The 27,478-nt window shown below is 35.2% G+C and overlaps 2 protein-coding genes and 1 non-coding gene across 4 annotated transcripts in view; all 3 read right to left on the bottom strand.

Moving 5' to 3' along the window:
- Positions 1–296: 296 nt before the first annotated feature.
- LOC118271205 (torso-like protein) lies at positions 297–4,261 on the bottom strand. Its single transcript, XM_035587201.2, has 5 exons — positions 4,051–4,261; positions 2,838–3,065; positions 1,828–2,131; positions 1,004–1,138; positions 297–614 (listed from the first exon to the last, which is right to left on the bottom strand). Exons 1-5 carry the CDS (start codon positions 4,167–4,169, stop codon positions 354–356), a joined length of 1,047 nt encoding a protein of 348 aa, XP_035443094.1. The 5' UTR covers positions 4,170–4,261; the 3' UTR covers positions 297–353.
- A 4,309-nt stretch (positions 4,262–8,570) lies between these two features.
- Positions 8,571–27,478, bottom strand: part of LOC118271203 (torso-like protein) — a 58,560-nt gene continuing 39,652 nt past the window's right edge. Inside the window, exons 2-7 of one of the 2 annotated variants that reach the window (XM_050695901.1) lie at positions 15,723–15,847; positions 15,095–15,319; positions 14,351–14,473; positions 13,515–13,689; positions 12,858–12,992; positions 8,571–10,114 (exon numbers count right to left, since the gene is read on the bottom strand). In XM_050695901.1, the coding sequence (XP_050551858.1) occupies positions 9,854–10,114; positions 12,858–12,992; positions 13,515–13,689; positions 14,351–14,473; positions 15,095–15,319; positions 15,723–15,829 (1,026 nt within the window). In that variant the 5' untranslated portion in view covers positions 15,830–15,847 and the 3' untranslated portion in view covers positions 8,571–9,853. Of the gene's footprint in view, positions 10,115–10,535; positions 10,671–12,857; positions 12,993–13,514; positions 13,690–14,350; positions 14,474–15,094; positions 15,320–15,722; positions 15,848–27,478 lie in introns of both variants that reach the window. The other variant, XM_050695902.1, reaches the window with a different exon arrangement.
- Positions 17,180–17,293, bottom strand: Trnal-caa (transfer RNA leucine (anticodon CAA)). Its single transcript has 2 exons — positions 17,256–17,293; positions 17,180–17,224 (listed from the first exon to the last, which is right to left on the bottom strand). It is a non-coding gene; the product is annotated as a tRNA-Leu (tRNA).

Below are 27,478 nucleotides of genomic sequence, written 5' to 3'. Positions count from 1 at the left end.
TTCGTAATGAAATACTGGTGTTTATAGTGTTTCGGTGGCTTATGGTCTGTGTGTGGATAGTAATATTAGTTAATCTGCTTACTGAATCGTAATAAGTAAGCTCATTGGGTAATCTTCTTTACCTTTTTATTCAAACTTTATAACACGTACAAAATCTTTAAGCTTACAAGTAGTTTGCTATTTAAATAAGAATCTATAACTTACTGCCGTATTCAGAGTCATTTAATAGTTACTTAACCTAGTACGTTCGTATCGTTGCTAAGATAAAGTTTAAGTAATCATTAAATGTCTCTGAGTGCAGTAGTTAATTTTTATATTTAAAACAATATTAAATCACAATTTTCAAAATTAAACTAAGCATTGTTTTCCCATAATTGTAAATCATTTTGTACTATTTCAGCATATTTATCTGCTTTGCGTTTGTCTCTGAATAATGGCCTTAAAGTCTTCAAGTTAAGGGCTATTAAGGCTCCATTGTCCATTAAATTGTTCAACTTGTGAACTAGAACGGCGTTGTAGTTTAATCGTAGAAGACTTGGTCTTGAGTAAAGGTATTGGCTGTCCCGAAGATTGGTTCGTGCCCATGTTTCTATTGTCTTATTGCCGCTAGCTATCTGTAGATGGACAAACAAATTCTATGTTAATCACAAAAAAATTAGGTAGTTTACATCTTTGATTTATAACATTTGACGAAACTTGTAAGGTGTATTTTATGAAGGGCCCAGAATACTGCCCTGCAGAACTCTTGTTATTATTTGAAATGGCGCTTGAACTGAAATGTTTTTCAGTTCATATTTGATCCTTTTTGATGTCAGGATTTATACTACATATATGAGATACATTGTAGTTAACATCTAATACGATAAATCTCACCGCAATATATAGTAAAATACACAGACGGTTATCAAAAGCTTTACACATGTCCAATAATATTCATTTCAGATAAAAGATGCTACTTTGTATTGCACTATAGGTAAATAGTGGAGCATCAAATACAACTTACTTTGATATCACCGACTTGTTTGAGGAAATATGATGAGAAATAGAAGCGAAGATTAGCAGAACTTGCTTGTCCAGTGTTGCGCATCGCGATGTATGAACGCAGTAAGTCAAATCCACGCCTCTTGTACTTGAACACCTGAAAAATTAAATGGTTGCATGCATTATTATGTAGAAAAATCATATTGCTAACTAAAGATGCTAAATAACAAATTCTCTTTTGAAGATTTTTTGGTCCGGTGACGTAAGGCAGTTGTCCCACCAACGGCGAGAAAATGACTAACTATTGGCTATTTTCTCGCTCAAGAAACGTACAATAGATATACTTTCCGTGTAAACAAAAGAGATGCATATACAAACAGTTGATCGCTGACTGTTCACACTGCCGGCGAGTGCTCGCTTCACTAGTTTGTCGCTGAGCGACAAGAGCTATGAAAGATAACACTCGCTCGGCGACACTCGCCAAGCGATTAGAACTTACGACAGAGAACAACCAGTGGTCATTTTTCTACAATGCGTATCGTACTGATGCGAGTAATCGCCCGCCTCACTCGCACTCTCGCTTATAGCTGAGCTACACAAATATCGGAACTATGCACTCGCTCCCCGCGTCTCGCTAACTCGTTGCTAGTTCTAGCTCTACTCGTTACTCGTTAATCGTTGCCGGTGGGACAACTGCCTAAGTAGGACAAAAAAATATGATAAATATTATCGGTACTTATTTTAATACATTACAGTACTTATTATCGATTTCAATTTAATAATATCTTGCTAGATGTTGCGTTGGACTAGTCGTATTAGTGTATTTTATATTAATGTTACATGTACCTGGTAAATAATATTTCCAGTCGCATAAGAATGGATGTAGTGCGTCCCATAGCTCTTCATGAACCTTCTGACATCTGCAGTGTTTGTTACATTCAGATCTTCAATGGCTCTCATAACATAATCCTTTACGCCTACGTTGTTCAAGTTCCCCAGTTCTACCGTCTTGTGCATTTTCGTCAATTTGACAAGTACGAAACAACAATCTATGCCGAAATTCCTCATTATTTCATATTCTATGCCGAATGTCCTCATTATTTCGTCGTGGATCCAATCTCCCATGAACGCTTTCCATGGCTTGTCTGTTCTGTGAAACAAAGAGTTCTTTATGAATTTTTGATAATCTTTGACTTTGTAGATTATAATTTTACTCATGTTTCCGGGTAATCCTTTCTTCATAGCATGGAGAGCGCTATCGTTGCTTGACGTCATTGTATCTTAAGTTATAACCCGCATCATAATTTACTGTTTCGTCTCTTTAATTTTCTTATCTTGGTCGGTAAGTCGATTCAACTTTTTTACCGAATGATGTCTCAAAAAATTATGACTTGTGATATCAATCACATGTTCTTTCACGTGCCCTCTACATTTTAGTTGTTTTTACAAACATCATCTACTGTTTAAGGATTGTCATTATTGGGTTATTAGTAAAATGTATAATTATTAAACTTGGATATATTATTATAAGTTCCATTATTGTTGCAACGCCTGCCTCATTGGTCGAGTGGTCGCAATTGCGACTGCCGGGCAAGGGGTCTCGGGTTCGATTCCCGAGTCGGGCATAGTATTACTGGGCTTTTTTCGGCTTTTCGAAAATTTCTCAATAGAAGCACGGAGTCTGGAATTGTGCCCAGTATATAGCAAAAGGCTCACCCCCTATTACATGGGACTTAAACACAAATGGTGAAAAAGTCGGTGTACATTGTATAGCGGTATTACTTGTAGTAATGTTTGCGTGACGTTGCGTTGCCTTCCATTATTATTCGTATTATAGGAATTTCATGAAAACTCACCCTTCGATCTTGAAATTCTTGAAGTATGCATCAAGCAGGTCATCGAATGTTTCACATAGCATGAGTTCCATGCTAGTAACTCCATCGGCTTCACCCCCGCTTTCCTTGCTGGTGACATTGGTGAAGACTTTTATATTCTTTTCGCTGAACGGAACTATGGAGTCTTCGCTTTCTTCACCTTCGTAGTCTGCTGATATTACCTGTGTTACTTGGGACAGGTCGCCATAGCTGCAGACGAATTTAGACTCTTATAGTATAGATATTAACATTAAAATGCTTTGTCAAAGTGAGTGAATATTTTCGCTGATTTGCGTACCTACATGACTATTATCAGTTGAAAGACTATTCATTGTTAAACAAAGGAGTCCCTTATGTTTATTTGGGTATGTGATTTATAGTGAAATTATATTTTGAACCATATACCGAATGAACCATATAATGTAGGTACTATTAAGTCTCTTTTCCTATCACCTAGGAATTTTCCGTAGATGTTTTATTTCATTAAAACACTATTAACACTTGGTAACAATTTGTTGATAATACGATTGTGGTTATTTTTATGTGTTTGTGCTCGTATTTATTTAAAATACACTGTATCCTCATTAATATTTGGTATAGGATAGGTATCTAAATGATGATGGCGTGGTGATGGTATGGAGAAAGGAACATTAATTTGTACTTTACTATAATATAAATTCAGGTAATATTTAACTAGTTTCTTTATTGTTGTTATTATTTGTTAATGTCAGAAAAATGATTTTATGAAAGAAAAAAAAAGGAATCTTTAGTTGGAAAAGTCGAAAAATAATAGCACACAGCCGAAGCTGGTCTATTATAGAAAAAGAAACCTCTTCTTTTAACTGTAGTGACACTGTAAACTAAAACAAATCGTATCTACTTTACTTCCATCATAAAGAAATCTTAAGGCATTTTGTTTAGAACTTATCGCGAAATAAACTCGTGAAGTCTTAGGCCCTAACGACGAAGACATAATAATATTTACTATTTAGCACACTTCCTAGCGTTAATAAAATAAGCTACTTCGTTAAACAAAATAATAATTATTATTTGTTCAGATTTTATTTTTACTAATGTTCATGAGCCACCTAACAACAGAACGTAACTGATTAACACTAACACTAATTATTTATCTATATTAAATTACACCTAGTTATAATAATATTTACAAACAACAGTCTACATCGAAACTCACTTCGCAAACACATCGATAGCGTTTCCAATATTTAAACTGTATCCAAGATCCTCCTCACTATAGCACAACACAAACGTGAACAAAACAATAAAATAATACAAAAACATATTAAAACACATTATATACTTATAAACCGCTTCGACGCGGCTATTACACTGATTTTTTTTCACATTTTGCTAATAACGCGACAAAGTAAACAGCTTGTGAACTTGACCTAACATGGTTTTATCAGTGCAGCAGGGGTGATAAACCTTTGTATTTATGTATGTAAGAATAAATTTTCTCTACTAATATTAATTTATTATAATTCATTACTTGTAATTTCATTTTCTATCGTAATAATTTCAATTCAAACAATAAAAAAAATGTGACAGTAAAATTGGCGCCAATTTGTAGTCGCCGCCATTTTGCATATGTCACTTGTCAGATTTATATTTTTTTTATATTGTTTTTTTTATTCTGTCGTTCGTTTAGTTAGATAGTGTTTTCTATCTCTGGCTTTACATGCCAACGCGTGGTTTACTGGTTTAGTTTGCTGCAACAGATTGTCATGCACTTCCTGTTTGCTAAGCTTTGTCACACGTGATGCTCGACTATGTATCTTCGCACTTTCAGATGACTCAATATAAATGAAAAACTAAATATAATAACAATGCCAGTCCGTGGTTTAGGTATTCTTTAACCGAACAAGTGTTTGGTGACACATTTAAAGTTATAATTAATTCTTTGGTTTGAAATCTTTGTCTCATTCTTAGAATTACGGTCTTATCTACATGTTTTTAGTATGTTTCATCATCTAAATTAATTTAGTACCAAGACACTTACTTAGGCGAAATTCAAACACTAAACATAGATTTGAATGGGGGAGTATGTTTTACACGAATTAACTTTTTCGTCTTAGGTATTCTTTTAATTAGGACCGTAGGGAGCTGTTGGATGCCGGTCACCTCCAACCGGCCTATCTAGAAGTCACTGGGGGAGGCCTGTGTTCAGCTGTGGGCTTCTCGTGGCTGATATATTATGATGATGAAAATAAGGTATTCTTTTAGTATATGTGTTTTGTTTTATATAATTTTTCAATACCAACAAAACTAACTAGTGATTTACCTACTTATTCTCAACTTGTCGTCTCATTTCGTCTTCATCTCAATGTTGACGTAAGAAAAAAATAGTATAATGGGTCAGGGATACACTGCCTGATAACGTTCCTAATTTGTATTCAATTAAATTATCGTTACTACGTCTGTGTCGGATAAAAACGTGTTCGACGGTTAAAAATATAACATTCTTAAATGTCCAGTAGGTAACCTAATTATATTATTTTTCTATTGTAAAGGTTTGTTTAGGACAGTAAAAATATTTTCTCGTTTCAAATTCTTTGTGGCTCTAGTAGGTATCGTACTAATACTTCTACTTACTGAATTTCTGAGAATAATCTAATTTAATTGGTCCAATTAAGACTATAAACTAGGTACGAGCAATCATTTGATTACGCTACAAAGATGTTCGCTCATTTTGGCCAGTTACTTGATCTTTTAATTGAGTAGGTGTAAGAGGGCTTAGTACATGTTTGCTTTAACGTGATCGACACGTTTGTGACGTTCGGCGCTGTGATTGGTTGGTTCTATGGAGCTGGCCAATCACAGTGCCGAATGCGACTGCATTCCGTTTCGTTTTCGTTAAACGTAAAGCAACCTCGTACTAAGGAGTCTGATTGGCCTGCTCCAAATAGAGGGCTGAACATGGTAACGTACCAGTATAAGTGTATAATCTATGCGGTAACGTTTTGATCTCGATATACGTAACGTAAAGCAAATTCGTATTGGATCCTTTGGTATTTTTTCCGTTTATTTCTGCGATATTTTAAGTGTTTTTTCATATTAATATTAACAAAGAAATAATTTAATCCACAATGTTTATCCCCTTACTCTCTGATGCCTACAATTCTTGGTTGAGACATTGCGTCAGTTTTATAGCGGCCACGTGCCGAGTTGAGAGTTCACACTTATACGTAAACATTATGGTAGTTTACTGTAATTACCGGTTATTAGCCTTCTCAACAACTTGTAATATTATTACTACAGAACAGAGAAGTACCAATTATCATACCTTACTTTATGGAATGAGCCGGTAAACAAGCAGACGGATCACCTGATGGACGGATCCATGGACTCCCGAAACACCAGAGGCGTTACAAGTGCGTTACCGGCCTTTTGGAGGACAGGAATTTAAGGGTTTGAGGAATCGTGAATTGGGAAGATTGGTTTACGTAAATGCTTTAATTTTTTTGTAAAACAGAGACGCCATTGTTAGGGAAAGCTCAAAACCATCTTTGTTTTCAACTAGCATAATAATATGGAAAAACTAATGACGATAAGCAAATTATGTTCTTAATTTCGGGAATGTAAGTATCCAATCAAAATCAAGGAGCGTCTTTGTATGCTATGTACATAATCTCTTAGAAATAAATATTGTATCCGAATTTTGACGCAGACGATGTTGCAGACGTATCTCATAATTTGCGATTTATTTATGGTATAAGTCAGTAAACGAGCAGACGGATCACATGATGGTAAGCAATCGCCGCCGCCTATGGACACCAGAGGCGTTACAAGTGCGTTGCCGGCCTTTTGGAGTTAGGAATCAGGGATTAAAAAGACCGAGAAGGGGGTAATTGGACCTCCAGTAATCTCATAACGAAACACAACGTAAGCGTTGTTTTACGTCGGTTTTTTGAGAGGCCGTGGTATCACCCCGGTCGAGCAGGTCCATTCTTGCCGAAACATGGCTCACCCACGCTTAAATAAGCAACTTATATTAATGTCCTATATAAAATTGGTGAACTAAAATCAAGGTTTGTACAGACGGCTTCATTCACGCGCGCGATAACCCGCGCTCACCTCTTGTGTGAATTAACCCTTATCTCGTGAACACTTGTGAATTCGAGTATTGTGTTAATTATAGTACACTTGTTTAAGTTTATTTGCGTTCCTTTTATTATAACTTTTGATTTTGTATTGAAACGAGTGCACTTTTCGAAGGGTTTGTCTGGCAGCTGTAGGTAAATCTGAGCGAAAAAATCTATATCATTTGAAGTCTCTATCTCTAGTCTACCTAAATACACGGGCAGAGTCAGCGAGTATCTGCAACGTTGACGGGGTGGGTGGCAACTGGCTGCTGTGCAACGTGTAACGGAGCAACTCTTTGTGTGATCCACAAATGGTTGCTTCGGATCTGGGTGACATGTCTAGGTTGTCAAATTGTATGTTTATAAGTGCGTTTATAAACATACAACTCACGACAGGAGAAAAGCCTAGTGTGTGGCAACGTTTTTAGTTAAAAAGTATCATGATTGCGATTAGAATAATAAGAATAAGAAGGCTTTTCCTCCAATCCCTTGGGTATTTTATAAAAGGAACGATTTCATTAAACATTCTAAAAACGACAGTTGAATAATAAGAATGTCCACTTTGAGGAGTTCAAATATTTTTGTATTGGCCATAGAAAAAATCTTGTTTCTTAATTAATAATAAATTTATACCAAGAAGCTGTTTAAAATAATGAAAAACCCAAAAGATTCTTTCTACCACCTTACTGCTGTTTTGTGTTTTGTACCTAAATGAGTCATATAAAACCCAGCACAAGTAGGTACTGTGCTCATAATCTATGACAAATTGCGACTGGACATAATATAATAGACACTATGCAGTATATCCAGTGAGGAACATAGATTGTCCTCATTTCCTCTTCCGCGTACATATCCCGTCATTAACTACAAGCACATCAAACTATACCATTCTAACAACATTCTGTAAAGGAATTTCATCCTTATACCACAAGCCATGAGGTAGAAATTTGATCAAAGATGTTCACCAGTTTACCGTAACTTTATATGCGTCGGTACGTACATTGTTAGAGTACTAAGCTCATTGAGAAACTACTGGGAACTGTTATCAGATAACTCTAGGTCTTTGAACCCGCGAAGTGTTTGTTTAACCACATTTAGATAGGTAGTCTGTAAATACTTGTAGGTACCTATACATTTTTAATTTTATAATGCTCTCAATTAAGGAGATATTTAGAAATAAAGGGGTGTTTTTTTCTAACTAAAAATGTAACAGACTTTGTAGATCATATATTATAAAGCCGTGTGATATTGGCAAAGCAAGATAGAATATTTTTTAACACTCCTGCTGGGATATTTTGTAATTGTCAATTCGAAATATTCGAAGTGAGCTCGATCGCGGTCCGCCATGTCATTGGTTGTGAGAATTATATCAACCAATAACGGGCGAGAATAGTATAGTCTGGTTGCTCTTCTCGCGATTGTCAAGAGTTACTAAGGGCCTACATTCACCTGAGAATCTTTTAAATTGCAGTCGGGAGTACTATGACGAACCCTAAACTTATATAGAGGTGGGCCATATATTAGTGCAATGTAAGTACTATGACGGGCTATAATTTGATGTTGATGTGGGTCCTACAAGTCAGAACTCATTAAAAATAATAACACAACCACCTCAGTCACAAAATAACTTTAATTAATTTATCGAAATAATAATATTTACACCACCTTAATGATTAAATCTTATAATTTAACTACTTATTCGAAACTAAATGCATACAGTTTTTGATCTCGCATCCCGTCGCGAAATCTCTTATTGCACTTTACAACTATACTTTATTGTCATTTAAATATTTTAAAAGTTTAATTAATGGACAGATTAGATTTTTTATAGTCTTTTAAAAAGGTACTGAAACTTTGATTCCAATGCAGACAGTTGAACTAAAGAAAATAATTATTTTTAACAACAACGATTACAGCGCCTCTAGCTTTTGATTTGTGTACTATTGAAAGAATCATAGAGAAAAAAAAAGTTTTTCTGTTGATTGAGTAATAGATGGAAGATTAGGCATTAATATTTTTTCTGAATCTAACTTTATTAGCATTTCAAATTAAATAAATATTTGTACGTATTGTAAATTGTGATGAAAAATATTTAAAGACGTTGCCTGCATTAGATCATATTTATGTTTGTAATCATGAATTTTAGTTATAATTTTTGTAAATATCTTAATAATTAATTTTGGAAGTATATAAGGCACACTGTGATAATATAATATGTACAAAAATACAGTTTTATATATGGGTATTATATTCATGCAAGTCGTTCAAAATTCGATTCATTTCATTCAGTTATAATATTAATTTGTTTGTTTTGGATAAATCTAATATTTATTAAGTAGTCACATTTCTCTTAAACGAATACATTTCCATTTTATTGTACTTAAAAACTACATATTTTTAATTCAAAATTTCACAATAAAATAAATATGTTCGTTGTTTTTTTTTAATAGTTGCTTAAATGATCACTTCTATGCATTGTTTCAATGAGATGGATTAGCATAGGGCTGATAGTTTCGACAACGATAAAAATCGGTTGCTAAGTTAGAAATGTATTTAAACGATTTTCAACTCTAAAACTGAAGTGTAAGGTTGAAAATCGAATGATCTTGTTTATGATTTAACAACCGAATTTTATCGTTCCAAATGTCGAAATTACCAGCCCTGCTTATACTTATGTCAAACATTTTCTTTAAAAATAATGTTGACATTAACAGCTAATCACTGCAACATCTGAGGGCTTAGTACGGCGCTGTGATTGGCCGGCTCTAATGAACCAACCAATCAGAGCGCCGAACGCGGTCTCGTTTCGATCTTGTTAAACGTATAACAAACTCATACTACGCCCTCGCTTCATAAAATATTCACTATTTAACTAAATTATTAACTAACATTACGTCACATATTACTTTCCCAAAGTTTTAAATAATTGTCTATGACTTCTTCAAACCATTTCTTCTTCTTCACGTCCTTAAATGCAGGGGATAATGTCTTTAATTCTAACTGCAATAAGGCTTCATTTCCTAGTAAGGTGTCTAGACTTCTTAGTAGGGATGGTTCTCCGTGCAGCTTGAGTAAGCTGGGGTATGAGAAAATGTAGTAGTGGACCCTTAGGCGCTTCATCGCCCAGTTTTCTACAGTTTTGTTGCCACTAGCCACCTGGAAGAGAAAATATTTAAATTATGTCGAAATTGGGAACCTTTTAAGATAAAATTAATAATCTCGAATGAACCATGGAATGCAATGACGGAAAAAGAAAAATGGATCTTTAAAATGAATTGAAATTGAAAATATGGTCTTATGACTGTAATGTAATGTAGTGAATTTAACATGCAATGGAGGCGTTATAATGAATGAAGAGACTTTACAAAATAGATAAAAGCGCCATCTAGCTAGCGAAAAAATGGAACTTCATTTACAGATTACATTAGTAGTTACTAGATGGCGCTAAACGTAATTTTATATGTACAATAGAGAAGTTCCTACTTTTACATCATTGGACAAATTCAGTGATTGGACGAATAGTAAAAAATATTATCTTTTTGAGTATGTATTTTAACGTTATATTTACTTATATTACCTTGATCTGGCCTATATGCTTGGCATGCCACGGTGAGAAGTATCCTTCAAGTTCTTTAGCAGTTATGTCGGCAACACCTTTACTTTTTAACCTCTCTTTGATCATAGAGTATGCCGTTCTAGAGAACACAAACACCTGGAGTGAGAGCATAGACAAGATATCATGTTTCTATTCTAATTTTAAAATTTTGTTGCGTGTACTCCAGGATTGTGTCGAGGTTAGACTGTGGTCTAAACTTCTTTTCATTTGTTTTATTTGCTCTCTCTTTCTTTTGCGTTGGAATTGTATTATTCTCTCTCTTTCTCTTAAAGTTTAATCTTTCCCTATCTTAATCTAAGTCTGTATGTACTAATCTGCTTTATCAGAATCATCAACTAGATAGTAAGATATTTTTGTGCCTGGTCTATTGCCTTGATTCAGTTATTTGATGGAACTGCCATAGTCGATTATAATAAAATTACTATACTTGCTTTTTTTAACCCCCGACGCAAAAAGAGGGGTGTTATAAGTTTGACGTGTCTGTCTGTCTGTCTGTCTGTCTGTCTGTCTGTCTGTCTGTCTGTGGCATCATAACTTCCGAACGGATGCAGTGATTTCAATTTAGTTTTTTTCGTATTAAAGGGGACTTATGTGCGAGTGTTCTTAGACATGTTTGATGAAAATCGGTTGAGCCGTTTTAAAGTTATGGGCGGTGAAAGTAACGTAAGCGGGAGATTAACCGAAGGTCTGCAATTTGAAAATGTTTTATTTCTTAAAAACTAATAATGATATCTCGTTCAAACCAATTTTCGTTGTTAGTTTCCATTGAAATCTACAGCATATATTTTTTTCAGTTTTCTCACTCTCTTATTTTAAAAGTTAGAGGGGAGGGATACACATTTTTCCACTTTGGAAGCGTCTAACTTTCAAACGATTGATTTTGACGAAAAGTGGTTATAGGAACCTTAATGTCTTTTTTAAAGACCTATCCATAGACACCCATCACGGATATGTAAGCTGAAAAAAAATATTTCTTACCTACCTATAAAAAGTATAAAATAAAAAATTAAATTAAAAATTTAAAAAACCCCCGACACAAAAACTTAATTTCCCTTTAAAAAGTAAATAAAAATTAAATTAAAAATTTAAAAAACCCCACAAAAAACTTAATTTCCCTTTAAAAAGTAAAAAATAATAAAAGAAACTTAATCTTAAAGTACCTAAGAATGTACTAATAATTCTAAAAAGAAATACGTCGCGTTGGTGGACCGCTCCTAATTATTTCTTACTTAGGTGTGCAGTCCGTATTCATGCGGTCCCCCAACGAGACGTATTTCTTTTTAGAATTATTAGTACATTCTTAGGTACTTTAAGATTAAGTTTCTTTTATTATTTTTTACTTTTTAATTAAAGGGAAAAAATGACTTCTCCTGCCTTTGAGAAAAAAAACCACCCGTTCCTACTCTTACTTTTGCAGCCGGAGCCCTAGTAAACCCGCTAGGTAGCTCCAGATCAGGTATCAACCCTACTGGGTCCCATCTGTGGTCTGATGACTCTTTGAGTATGTACGCTGCACTTGCTACGCTTATGATATGCATACTGATATCAGTAAGTACTGATATTAGTACATGCTAAATCTTTACAAATATGATCTACCTCTTTATTACTTACCTTTTATATTTAACCAAATTACGATTTAGAATTCACAAGCAGACGATTGATATCATGATAATGACTTATTTACCAAGACGAATGATGATGAAATTATGTAATAGAGAAAGAGAGAGAATGAATGGAAAGTCGGTATATGACTATGACTATGCTCATGCATAATGACAATGATTTTTGTATGACATATGAATGAAAAGAAGTTTATGCATAATGTCATCCATGGTCGATAGTGGTGGCGTGTGGATGGTTCATGCATTATTTAGCCTGATTCTACAATTTTTGGAACATGCTAAAATAAGGGCCAAAGGTTTCAAGTTTCCTTACTAGGTGAATGTAATTAACTTTGCAATTACGGCTGTCGGTCATAAATGTTCTGGTTTAATAAGATTGATTAATGTATTTTTAGGCTTTTCGATGTTCAAAAACTTTGCCTATTGTTTAGTTTTCTAACTTTGTAACTATTGATTAATGATAGGTTAATTTAATATCTTTGTCTATAGAAAATTACTAACTTAATTAACAAAAAAAAAAATCACTGGAAACCTCTTTGGCCATTACTATAATTGCTGAATATGAAATCAAAACATGAATTTTACTAATGCAGATGGTATTTAAGAATTTCTAAACAAAAATGTATGTAGAATCAGGCTATAAGTGACACACAGTCCAAACCTTGACAGCGCCAACATGTTCAGCGAAGAGCGGAGAGAAGAAGTTGTTCATCTCAGATATCGGTATGTCAGAGATACCGCGGGATTTGACGCGCTCTTTAATCTTGGTGTACACGCCACGGGAGAACACAAATACCTGGAGTATTATGAATATGTTAGATAGTTTAGTTTTAGTGTTAGGTCTAGCTTGCCACGTCACGCCTTTTATCCCCGAAGTGGTAGGCAAAGGTGCACATTACGGCACGTAATGCCACTGTACAATGTACACCCACTTTTCGCCATTTGTGTTATAAGTCCCATGTAATAGGGGGTGAGTCTTTTACCATATACTGGGCACAATTCCAGACTCCGTGCTGCTACTGAGAAATTTTCGATAAATCGAAAAAATCCCAGCAATTTGCTCGACTTGAGAATCGAACCCAAAATACGAGATAATTCTTTATAGTTGGGTTCGAGTTGGTTTTAGTTCTCGATCCATCCTTATGATAAGTACTTAAGTGCCGTTTAAGTTACTCGCTTAAGTCAGATTTCAATCCCCACCTCACAATGAGTATTTTGGGCTAGTCCAGGCTTCTTGAACTTTTTCAAGAGATAAGACTCCCAATTTTATTTTTACCAAAGGAAATTAAACCTAATTAACTAAAAAAACAACAGGTACCTGATATAACGAGTTGCCAGTGATGTAGGACGCAATGTAGTGGGAACCGTACTTTCTAATGAAATCAGCGATGGACGCTGTGTCGCCTATGTTGGCCTCCTGTATCGCGTCATAGACCACATCCTCTACCGCTATGTTCCCTGGCAAGTCACTCAATTTGGCTGTTTCACGAAACCTGGAATATCGTAGAAACACATTATTAATAATAATTAGGTGTCTATTTACCCGACTGCGCCAGAAGGAGGGTTATGTTTTTCGAGAGTATTTAATCTAATGTCTTCTTGATTTAGGATTGAAATGAAGACTTTTTTTTAAGGGGTGAAAATCATCCAATTTCTTCTCTCGCCCAGGCGATACGAAAGGGAGTGTCAGACTATACTGACTAAAAACCACCCCGTTCCTGTTTGTCGAGCCGGAGCCCCGATATACCCACTAGGTAGTCTGCAGCTCCGGTGAAATGAAGAATGTTGTGAGTGTTCTAGTATCGCGTTTAAAATATTCCTAATAAATTATTGATCAACATTTTCTAGGAGCAGAATCACCTTTCGTAAATAGAGAATTTAGCACAATGTCAATTTGCTTGCTTGGCTATTACTTGTCCAAGTATCAGAAAAAACTGCATTTTAGATACGTGAATGGTTCAGCTGAGGTCGTGGTTAGATTGCCAGTAGGTAAGAAGCGAGTCTACAGTGCGAAGGAGGAGTTACAACTGATTAGTTTTTAGTCAGTTACGAACTGTACCTTCAGTTCCTTTTCAACTAGGGAGGGAGGAGTCATTTGATGATTTTCCATCCTTACAAAAATAGGTAAACAGGTCTTATAGTGATTTAAGTTACCTGGAAACTCTAACGAGCACGTAGCAATGGTCTCCGTTGATGAAGGAAGAGTTGATGCCCAGGTTTCTGGCCATGATGTCCGTCGGCCAGCCCGCAGTGAATGCACGCCATGGACGCTCCAGTCTGGAACGTCAAAATGTAGTGTTAAACATGAATAAATTAAAACTTAAAATAGGAATATTAATTGAGAATATCCTGTTTTGATTCACCCTTTAATAGCCCAGATAAATATCAATTACTGTCCCTTATCACGGGGCTACAAAACAAAAAAATATCTACACTAAATAAGGAGGAACAATCGTGTGAATAGAACGAAAAAATCATGCATGTTCTCTGTCGCAGCAATAGGACATGAGCGGCAGGGACATTAAAATATGTGTGGCATATCTGCGACACAGGCAGTTAAAGATCTAAAAGGATGGGAGATTACTTACGTTTTTGGGACAACTCCAAGAACCTAAACATGCCATGGATTCAAGCTAGTTTTGGATAAGGTAAGACGAAATATCCACGAGGATGTTTTCAAAGCGAGTGTAGAAACAGTCGCATACGCAGTGGATGAAACATCATTCCCCTGTTAGGCTTCAGCAATAACGGGTATTATCAAAGCCATTTCTTACTCCAGTATTTTCCATAAAAAAACTTGAATAAGTTTTACCTTACCATGCTTTCGCCAATTTCCTTGGTCATGTTTCACCTATGAAGACAAAAATAGTACACAAACATGGTGACCGTCACTCGTACCTTTCAAAGCTAAAATCCCTAAAGTAAGCCTGGAGCAACTGCTTCAGGTTATCGCAGAATTCCATGTGGAAGTCTCCGTCGAAGAGTGTCTTCGCGTGGCGAGGAGTTGGCGCGATGGAGAACTGTTCCACCTCCCTGAACACGGAGACTGTGGGCTCCCTGAAGACCCAGCCTTCCGTGTCGTTGCGGGGGACCACCCGCATGCAGATGCTGAGGTAGCCATATCTGGAAGGTGATGAGGAATTGATTAGTGGTCTTGTTAAGGTGTAGTTAAAGTTTAATTTAGGTAGATGAGCAGACTGATCACCTGATGTTAAGCAAACGACACCGCTAATGGGAACACCAGAAGAGTTACAAGAACGCTACCAGAGCATTTCGATGAGATTTGAAGATTGGATTTGTATTTTATTTTATTTATTTTTAGCCGTGATCGTCCCATTCCAGGGCAAAGGTCTCCCAACCCTCCTTCCACTTGTTTTTGTGCGGCTAATCCTTATCGTAGGTGTCAAGTTCGTCCAGCCACTTCCTTTTGGGCTTGCCTCAACGTCTGTTCACGTTGAGTGAGCTCCACTCATTGGAGAGTTTTGCCCATTGGAATTGTAATGTAAGTATATTTGGTAGTTCTCACCTCATAAATATGTTGATCGCCTTGCCTAGCCCGAGTTCGGAGTCGAGCGTGGTGGCGGCGCCGCACAGTGCTACCGCCAGCAGCAGCACCGTGTGCGTCCGTACCATCACACACGCACTGCACACCTGTACACAATTATACATTCTATATTTAGTGGCGTAAAGTTGAAATTCGTATGCACAAATGTGCTGTCACACACGCACTGCACACCTGTAGACAATTATGAATTCTATATTTAGAAGTGTAAAGTTGAAATTCGTATGCGCAAATGTGATGTGAATCGCACACGCACACATGTAGACAATAATTTACTTTATGGACTGCTAAATATGGTTGAATTTCGTGTTCAAAAATTCCCCTTAATAGTGTTTCAACTTTAGTACCAGAAGATACGGTCTGAAAATGCATACGCACTGCATATGCGTAGACAATAATAGACTTTCTGATGCTCACAATGTGTGGATTTCGTGCTCCGAAATTCACTCAATAGAATTTCAACTATAGTACTAGTAGATACGGTCTAAAATCGCAAAAAAGACATTCGTTTAGCTTGACTTGCTGCCGTGTATACTATACCTATAGTAGGTAGGTAGGTATAGTAATATAAAATTTACTTTTGACAATGTAATAGTACATTGGCACACCTGGACACGTGGACCAAGGTCATGAACTGATGACTACATAATACTATGTATGTTAGTTGTTTACTAAACACATTGGTTGTTAGGTAAATAACATTATTTTTTAAGGTAAATAAATGTAGGTAGGTACCTAGTTTGAAATATAAAAAAGCAGTAAATAAATAGTACTTAAGTATTGCTGTAAAACTATAGAAAAGAGTACCTTTTTTCTCTTTTCTGTAATCAAAACGGTGTTTTTTGAGTTGTCTGTCTGTCTGGTGCCTACCCATGTAGGGAAAAGGACTGTGAGATTCATTTATATGACTATACCTAACCACCGTACTCAGCGTAATTTAATGGTTAAGTACTTGACCCAGTACTTAGCAATTGTTTTCAATACAAAATCGTTACTAATGAATAGTTTAAGTAATCATTAAGTGTCTCAGAGTGCGGCAGTAAGACATGTAAATATGTTAATTAAGTATTTTCAATTAGAAAACCCAAAATATTTCATAACATTGCCCATTTCAAATTAAATTGGGTGCTGTTTTAATTTGTATTGGTAACAATTTATTTATCTAGTGGGTACTTGTTACAAAGTGTGATCCAAATTATGTCATTCAATCACCGGTAGTTACTCCTAGATTAATAGTTACACAACTAAACTCAGAAATCGAGATCACAATTCGGAATTCATTACATAATCAATCGACACTGTTTTAATAAAAAAACGGAACAACACTTTTAAATTCGTTCTACATCACGAAAAAAAGTAAAGTATGAAGTAAAATTCATTATACATCACGAAAAAAATGAAATAAAATGAACAAAAAGTTTTGTCAGAAGTGGGATTCGAACCCACGCCCTCAGAGAGGACCAGAACAACTCGAACCTGTTTGACAGGCAAGGGAACCTTGAGTCTGGCGCCTTAGACCGCTCGGCCATCCTGACACATACGAGTAGTGACGAAATAAGCGTTCGCGTTCACGAACAAAATGTTGCGGTCGTGTGGCTAATAGATGGCGTTGAGAGCTATGAATGTATGACAATGATTTTTTTTAATTTATGAGACAACATCGCCGTATGATAATGTTGATTTGTTGTATGTATGTATGTATGTGAATAAATATTTTGTACGGTGAATAAAATATAATCTATGAATGTACAAAAAAACTTCACAATTAGGTATGTTTTAATTTATGAAACATTTTAATTTTATAGACAAGCGTGTTTGGTACAGGAATTATTGTGTTTTATTTATGTGTGAAATCCATTGTTTCATTAAAATTTAAATATATAGATAACAATAACAAACTAAATTGTATTAATTAATGTTCTTGGTTTGAAATTATCATTAAATTACTATGAAATTTTTATTTTTTTATTATTGTATAAAAGAGAAAGAAAGGGTATAATTACGTAAAATTAAATTTAGAAACCTCCTCTATTTTTGAAGTCGGCTAAAATCTAGAATACATCGTAGTAGATTTATTTACCAAATACCCATGGACAATAGATGCTCTTACACTGAGCGACACATGAAACAATACATAAACCATTTAATCATGATCTCATTTTGTATGACCTTTTCATACGTTCGACGGTCAGTTTATACTAGTTATACATAACTTGATGTGAAGCCCAAATGTGTTCAACCGTGTCACTACATCACTCACCTAATCACAATAATTATATCTAAGTGATCATTTGTATTGGTTTCCGATACACTTACGATATGCACCCTTAGTACCTACGAGTTTGCTTTACGTTGAACGAAAACGAAACGGGAGCGCGTTCGGTGCTCTGATTGGTTGGTTTATTCGCAATAGCCAATCAGGGGCCTTAGTAGAAGTATGTTTTACTTTTAACAAGATCGCGTTCGATAGCGCCGAACTCGCTCTCGTTTTGTTTTTGTTCTTCAGTGTTCCGGTATTTTCATGGTTGTATCTAGTGTAGATCCTGGCTTACAGGAGTTGCAGCGGTTTTTGGGAGGCTGTGGCGAGCTTGTCCCATTAAAAGAAAAATATTACAGAATACCCTAACTGTACGCTTGATGACTAAACTTGCAATCAATCGACCTGACGTCTCATCGATGAAGCATTGCCAACAAAATAATTTGCGTATCACTTTACACATTTACAAGATGACAAATAAAAACAAGAATCAATTAACTACAAAATAATATCAAATTCTGTTTTCATACAACACATTCCCCATTGTAATAATATTGATAAACAAACAGCTTGATTGACGTTCAGTTAATTACATAGTAACCTTAAGTGTAGGAGAGCCATGGGCCGGCTCGACCGGAGTGATACCACGGCCTCACAGAAAACCGACGTGAAACAACGCTTGCGTTGTGTTTCGTTGTGTGAGTGAGGTTACCGGAGGCCCAATTCCTTTCCCAATCTTCACAATCCCCAATTCCTAACCCTCAAAAAGCCGGCAACGCATTTGTAACGCCTCTGGTGTTTCAAATGTCCATGGGCGATAGCTTAATTGTTTCATTAAAAAAAAACATAGTAAGTAATTTTCCGCATTTTTTAACGAACTCGGTCACTCGGTTATAAATTAAAGTCAGTATGTTCTTCAAATAGATGGGTAATTAGTTGTTAAGTTAATTGAGTGTATTATTGAAGGAAATAGACCTTTAAAGTTCTGGTTTTCTAGTAATTGTGAGGAAAGTAGTAAGTAACTTTAGATAGGTTGTTCGTTAGCATCATCAACAGCCCCTGACCGTCCAGCTGAGCTATATGCTTCCTTTATCAATAAGTGGGTTAGTCGTGACATACTCTCTTGAGCTTAGTACGTTGGTCGAGATCTGAGGGTGCTTTTCCACGAGTGATGTGCTATGTAGCTATGCAACGAAGATGTAAAAGCTAAGCTTGAAACTATGTGACCGTTTCCACTGATACTAAGCTATGTAGCTGTGCGAGCAAGATGCGCAGCTCGAGTATGCAATGTATAGGTAGTAAGGAAGCCAAACATAGCACACATACATAGCACGTATCCATATGACGCATCCATTGCACACATCTTTCCATATAAAAAACATAGCTTAGCTGAGTCTATTACCAACAGTGATAACATATGTGTACCAATAAATGATTGGTGAAAACCAAAGATATCTCTGGTGGAAAATCATCCACAGTTTAAAACGCTCTTTAACCTATATCAGTGCTGCTCGGTCTCCGTCTTTGTGTTTTTTTCATCTTCTTCTTTTCCCTCCCTTATTCAGATCTACTTGGGTTCAGAATAATATGTCCCTCTTTCCATTCTCTCCTATCAGATATTATCTTATCACAAACTACTTTATCTTTTATATCATTCTAAATACATTCTATTCTTTAACCGTCCTCTACCTTTTATGCCTATTACATTTCTGTCTTTCTTATAATAACAATAATAAATTACTTTTTATAGAAGTCAAGCGTGTTATCAATACGTTCCATGCTAAGATGCGTGTGGAACTAATCACTAATCACTCTCAAATCAGTCAGGTTTAGGATGATTACTGTCTGATCTTGGATAGTCATCATCAATCACCTTCGTGTGGGGTTGAGTGTATTTTATGGTAATTTTGTTGATGGATTACTTACCATTTACCTACAACATGAATGGTATTTGTAGAAGGGTTTAAGAGATATGTGCTTATAAAGATAGATTTGGAATGTTAGAAGTTGCATTTTAAAGGACTAACGGGATGATTCTGTTTAATTTTAGACTCTGACAGAAGCTGCACAGGCTTCAAAATGAAAAATAATAAAAATTAGGTTTTCCTGTGAATAGAAGCAACATTCACAACCGCTCAATGAATGAGTGATTTAATTAATTAATTAGTTTATGAAACGGTTAAATAAAAATCTCCAGAAATAATGGGGAGATTTCCATTAGGTACACATCTAATCTACAAGCCTACAAGTAAAATCAGGAGATGTGACTTATGAGATGATACTTAGTACGTATCTATTACTTCTAAGCAGGTACTAAGTGATTAACAAACATAGATAATATCTTTTAAACATAATAAACATAACTGTTACCTAAACATCACTTCTCTATTGAAAGTAAACAGCCTAGATATAGTAACGTAGTAACTAGGTATAGGCGAATGTAGTAACTAGGTACATATAAACTATAGCTCAACCTGCCTAGCATTACCTAGTGTTCGCAATTTCGAATCTAGAATTACTCAATACGACCACGAGCAAGTAAATGGCGAAATAATTAGATTAGTTGCGGACAAAATTAAAAAATTGTATATTAAAAACGAGAACTGAATTGTTTTTCTACCAGTATGTGTATGTATGGTAGAACCTTTTCTTGTTGTATTCTCTTTTAAACAGATTGTTGTTATTCGTAAATCGTATGTATACCATAGATATAACAATTTATAATTCTGTGTGGGTAAAAATCATCCAATGACTTCTCCCGCCTTAGGCGAGACGAGAGGGAGTGTCAGACTCTTACTGACTAAAAACCACCCAGTGCCTATTCCTGCTTTTCGAGCCGGAGCCCCGGTAACCCGCTAGGCAGTCCGCAGCTCTACGAATAAGGCTAAAAGGGTAGATTTTTTAATGAAACTTGTAATAGATTGAAGAAACGAACACTTGATGTTAATCATAAGTCAATTCGTATTGATGTGATGCATTTAACATGTTACCTAGGGACGTGAAATAACGGGGAAGATCTATCTCTAATCTAGGCTACCTAACTAGTTAAACTAGACCCTGTTATCCTAATCTGAGATGCGACTGTTACGAGCTCGTAACAGTTACGCTGCAGCCCTTGACACAGATGACAGGAATAAATAAATTGGACCTGTGCTTGCACTGATAACGGTTTAAACATTGTACTTTTTTAGAACTAGATAAGGTGCAGTTTTGAATGTATTCTTTTCTGTAACGAAATAACTACATTGTTTTCTGGGGTCCAAAGTACTCAACTACTTTTCTAGGATTAGAATCCTACTATAAAGAGCAATACTGCTGATCACAAATAAAAAAAAAAGATCTAGGTAGGCTAAGGATAGATAAGGATCCGATAAGGATTTACCGTAAAAAGCTCTGCAAGTAGAGGAGTGGAAGGAGGCCTTTGCCTTGCCATGGAACGATCACGGCTCAAAATAAATAAATGGATCTACCTAAAGAAATTCACAAAATTTCATTTCAAAATACCTAAACTACGCACTTTTTGAAGCGTCCAAAGAGAATTTCCTCCAAGGCGTAGCAATATTTTATGGAGAATACAATCGTTATTACTTATTGCTGAAGCACATTATAGATGATGTTTTAAAAATAATAAAGTCTGCTATAAAACTAGAAACCATAGCGTGATAATGCAACACGAAGGTACAATAATGCAGCAGCAGGTCAACCTACTCCATCTGTCATGTAGCTTTCATTCGATTTTCTACTTTACGTGAAAACAAATAAAATTGAAAATGAATTTGGCAGAAAGTAGTAGCTTGATCTGCTGTTGCTGGCCACTGAATAGAAAAGATAGAATCGTGTCAATGATTTCATGACATGCAACTGTTATCAAAGGTTTATGTAATATTATCTGAACTTCTACACTAATAAATAAAATTGGAGTGTCTGTTTGTAATACATATTGAAATATCCGCTTTTTAATTACCTACTACATAAACATACATACGATACATACACCAAAATAATATTTTTTACAATTTTTGTGTCTGTCAGTCTGTTTGTTCTCGCTAATCTCTGCAATCGCTTAACCGATTTTGACGGGACTTTTAGTGGCTAATAGCTGATGTACTAAGGAGTAACTTAGGCTACTTTTATTTGTCAAGCGTAGCCGCGGGTATCAGTTAGTAATAATTATAATGATCTTCGTTTGTGCTAAATAATAGGTAAGGTAGGAATATTTATCATAATGTAACCAACTTCGTGAGGCACGTTATTGTTAGCATACCTGTAATATTTATGGACAGGTTATTGAACTGAAGATTTCAAGGTTCATTTTATTTCTACTGAAAATAAAACAATATTGCCATGCAATCGTTCTAAGTACTTCGTATATATTCTACAAAATACTTTTTAAGTTAATTATTATGTTATCGGCAATACTTTTAAGAGTAACGGCGCGAAAGTCGCCGCCTTGTTTCGCGGAATGCTTCTCATGAATCTTTTTTTTCTCATGAATGCCTCCAGCCTATCTTGAAACTAGTCAAGTTCCTCGTTAAACAATAACGTGAGTAAGCCGAGAACATATACATTTTTTTTACTTTATTTATTATCTACACAAAACAATAATACAATAAATAACAAATAGCAACCAAAAAACCTAAGGAAAGTATAATACTTTTTAAGTGATAGTCCCTAATATACTTACATGCAACATTTAAGAAAAACTTATTTTGCTATTATTAAAGTAGTTTTTTCATATCACAAATTAACCTGTTAGTTTGTACAGTCAAAATTGAAATAAAGACCGACTTTTGTAATAGAACATTGTAAAAAAAAATCATTTACTGTAAATAGTATAAAGTGTGTACTTTACGATATTGAGTCTCAACAGTCAGATATACTACAATGGCTTTTAAATTCCAATTATCATCAATACTATTTAACTGGAAGATTTCTTACATACGTTTGCCAATTTATCTTCTCATAAAAACATCGTTTTCATTAGCAGACTTTATTCAACAAAATACTGCTTCCTACACTTATGTACCTAACTCACTTAAGTTACTTACGTGCAATGGGCAAATAGTCTTCACCACTATTTCCCCCTTTCACATCAAAACCCCTTTTCTTTTAATAATAATTTCCCATACAAGTGCGTTAAGTGAAGAAGAGCCATGGTTCGGCACGAATGGGCCAGCTCGATGCGTTTATTTATTAATACCACGGTCTCTCAGAAAAACGACGTGAAACAACGCTTGCGTTGTGTGAGTGAAGTTACCAGCGGCCCAATTAACCCCCTTCCCAATCCCCGATTCCCCAACAACCCTTAAATTCCTAACCCCTAAAAGGCCGGTAACGCTCTTGTAACGCTTCTGATGTTTGGGCGGCGGCAATTGCTTTTTTTTTTTTTTTTTTTTTGAGGGGGAAAATCATCCAATGAGACTTTTCTAGCCTTGGGCGAGGCGACAGGGAGTGTCAGACTCGTACTGACTAAAAACCACCCCGTTCCTTCTCCTGCCTTTCGAACCGGAGCCCCGGTAAACCCGCTAGGTTGTCCGCAGCTCCGGGGGTTGTCCGCAGCTCCGGGCGGCAATTGCTTACCACCAGGTGAACCGTCTGCTCCTTTACCGGCTTACTACAAGTACAGCTTAAAATAAAACACAATCCATCTATCTCCTCTTTCATCGAATTTTTCCTTTCCATTCATCCACATTATGTTCAATTGAGCACACATTACACAAATACTTAAATAAATAAACATCAATACCAGCAAACAACCACTTTTCTCACACAAACATCACTTCAAAAAACAATCTTCCAAAATACATTAAAGATATTAAATTAAAAGCAAGACGATTAAGTAGTGAAATCAAGTTTTTATCAAAGAAGATCGTAATGGCGTCTATTAGATTTGGCCTTGCCCCGCGGTTGGCCCGGCGAATTAGTGTCAATGTGAATTGAATTAAATGAGAGTCTGCATTCATTCAGCATTTAACTTTGATCTCGCTTCACTTTTATGGGAAGATGATACCTATTTTGAATCTTAATTTGATTGGTATTTAAGTCAATTTTTGTTTGTCTGTCTTTTTGGGTTTTATGGGAAGATGATACCTATTTTGAATCTTAATTTGATTGGTATTTAAGTCAATTTTTGTCTGGCTATGTTTTTGGTTTTATGAGCTTGACATCAGTTGACATTGAGTTTGGTATTGATGTTTTGGGCTAAGTTTAAATTGGTCTATGTTGTGATTTAAAAGGGTGTTGTATATAGTGTATACCATTCTATGAAATAAACGCCGTTACCTTTAAAAATTGAATCAGCAATATTGTGAAATCCTTTTAATGTATGTACCTACGTCGCCGCGTCTGCCAACGCTGCTTATGATGAAGAGTTTCTCTGTGACTGGAAAATAGTAGAACTTTTCTCTAATCATGTACGTGAGTAAATCGTGATTTTTTAGTTATGTCTTACGATAGTCATTATAAGAATTAACTACTACCGGTTTTTGACAATAAATTCCTTCAATACCTACAACATGTGAAACAATGTGAATAATACTTATATACAGGATACTTAATCCATTGTCACACACCCTGACACTCCTTACAATATAAGGAGTGTTGGTTCATAGTTCATGTTAGAAATACCAATCGCTAATCTGCGATATTTCACGATAAATGTATTGTGTTTCATCTCTTAACTATACATTATTACGTTACACTAGCTTCTGCCAGCGGCTTCGTCCGAATTGCCGTGGGATAAAAAGTATCCTATCATCCAAGTCAGCTCATACCTTGTCTGTAGTCTGTATCCCAAATTTCATTACAATCCGTTCAGTAGTTTCAGTGTGATTGATTGCCAAACATCCAAACAAATGATTGATTTTGATTACTGTTAAATTCAGTGGACAATTAAGCTCTACTAGTAGTCGGTAAAGGGGGACTCTTCATCTTGAGCAGCGTGCGCAGACGCGGCGACGTCGCGCAGCCTTCTGTCCTAAAGAGCAGTAAACCGTGATATTTAGTTAATTTAGTATGTCTCACAATAGTTATTGTAAAAATCCAAACTACTTATTGATTTCTACTACAATTAAAACAGTTGACGATATCATGTTGACGTCAAAATAATACAAGAAGCTTTGACGCCAATTTCTACACATTTTCTTCAAAATAACGAATGTGATTATCACAGTTACTAAACAATGCCTGTAATCTGTACATTACATGAAATCTTTATCATCTATCTTTCAGAAACACATCTATAAATAATATTAACACAGAACATTGTTAAAACAGCAATCATAAAGCATTAATTAACCTATTTACTACGTCTCGAGTACTCTTGAATCTGAATGGCACTCGAACCGATGTTGCAACTATAAAGATGAACCGATTTAGATCGAAATTAATACTGAATGTGAGTGGAATTGCATACAAATGTACAATGTTACTGTAAAATGAGTAATTTTGGTAAATTTTATGTTCTACTCATATAGGATTTACTAACATGACTTCATAAATTTAATGTAAGGATATTTTCCCTTTTAAGGGACGATGTGTCTGGACCTCCTTTAGGAGTTGTATACTACCTAGCGGGTTACAATGTTTTATTTTTTCTAAAAAATCGTTGCCCCGCTTTAGGATTTTCTCCTATGTTGTGGGTGTATTTACAAACATACAATTTCACATACACATGAAACGCAGACCCGGAACAACAACCTATGGATCACACAATGAGTTGTTCCGTGCGGGAATCGAATCCGTGACACGTTGCCCAGTGCAGTCAAAATGTTGTTATGTATGTTTGTTAAATGTAAATATTTTGTGTAGGTGAAGTAATTTCAGATTAAATTCTCGTCTCGTCTAATGTTAATGCATTGGCGTCATTATAGATTAGATTATTAGATTATGCAGTCAATTAGTGAATAATTTGTTTTTATTTTCAGTTTAAATTATACAAGGTTTGTATAACAGAAATATTTTTTTACACGTAAGTATTACATTATAAGAGAAATGTTTTATGAGTTTATATGTAAGTAATGAGGTTGTAAATAGTGTGCATACTGTAAGTAGGAAGTGTACATAAAATAACACTCACTTTTTGTCTTTTTGAGAACTCTGAAATTTATATAAAGCTAGCTGAACCGGCAAATTATTTATAGTTTTTAGATACATTTTAGTGTAGATAAAAAGTAACAATTTAAATTTCGTAAAACAATTTAAAATACAATTTATCGTATTTCATACAAAATTCATAAAAAATATCGTAGTTGACGTTTCGAAAAAAGTATTAAAACCTAGTAGGCAATTAGCCCAATGACTTAAAAGGATTATTGAATTTGATTTAAGGTAAAAAGGTATGGCAGAATTACATCATTTGACATTCTATTGTCTCTGCCTACCTCAATAGAAAAAAAAAAAACTATACGTATGTGTGTATGGAAAGCCAAAAACTCATAAAACACACACATGTTTGCAAGAACTACCCTATACAGTACAAACTCTGGTAAACTTAGCATTCCTGCGCCGGCGCACGTATTTATAGCCAGGATACGACAACAAACGCAACTCGTGCGCATCTGCGTACAGACAGCAAAACAAACGTGTTTATTTATTTATGTTACTGATGATTGATATTTGTTTGATCAGTCATTTAAAAGCTTTGCATTAATTTTTTTTGGTAATGTTATTTTTGTGTGTAAAATGCATTGTTGAGATTACTTTATGAGCATTCGTTGTTCTATCATTTTTGGACTATTATTTTATGCCGATTTGTTTATTATTTTATGTCGATTTCTTTATTAATTTTTTCTGTACAATGTGCATCTAAATCTAATCTGTCATGTCCAATTGTCCATACGCATAAATTCGAACTAATAAGAAAAATCTGTCACGTGTCGCCAATTATTTAAACTATACCTTATAGTAACGATTTTCGTGTTACACAGTAATTAGACAGCATAACGTCAGACGAAACCTTCTAACACATCATACAAGTCCTTTTTCTGCCGTACTCCGAGACTGATTACTTAAACTATTCTTTAGTAACGATGTTGTTCCGAAAACAATTGCTAAGGACTGTATTAAGAAACATTAAATGACTCAGAGTCATTTAGTATGGCGATTAAACTCTTTAAGTTGAAAATCTAGGTATGTAACTTAAGTGTAACTAACATAAGCAACTAAGTTATCGTTAAGGAAGTGTTTGACTGTCCCATTTAACTGGACCAGTGTTGCTTAACTGTTACTTACTGGGCTACTATCAAAACATAATAAATATCTACTTTCTACGCCTTCATTCAGTGCCTACTTGCAGGTATGTATTTTGAAATGAAATGTTATGTGATTAATAAGTTGTCTTATAATTAGAACACTTTTTTGTATTGATTATGTTTTATTTCTTTATTATTTCAGTAACGTACATAAATGTTATATAATTTATTAATAGGAACACACACAAATACACAGCTGAGCAAACCCTCTT

This window comes from Spodoptera frugiperda, chromosome 9 (assembly GCF_023101765.2).
Source record: "Spodoptera frugiperda isolate SF20-4 chromosome 9, AGI-APGP_CSIRO_Sfru_2.0, whole genome shotgun sequence".
NCBI classification, from domain to species: domain Eukaryota; kingdom Metazoa; phylum Arthropoda; class Insecta; order Lepidoptera; family Noctuidae; genus Spodoptera; species Spodoptera frugiperda.
This window is presented reverse-complemented; position numbering and strand designations above follow the sequence as displayed.

Bases quoted from the DNA above. Each gene is read 5' to 3' on its own strand.
- LOC118271205 (XM_035587201.2), bottom strand. From the start codon at position 4,169: ATGTGTTTTAATATGTTTTTGTATTATTTTATTGTTTTGTTCACGTTT. The intron at 3,066-4,050 runs GTGAGTTTCGAT...ATTCGTCTGCAG, and splicing joins GCTATCGATGTGTTTGCGAA to CTATGGCGACCTGTCCCAAG. The intron at 1,139-1,827 runs GTACATGTAACA...TTAATTTTTCAG, and splicing joins CTGGAAATATTATTTACCAG to GTGTTCAAGTACAAGAGGCG.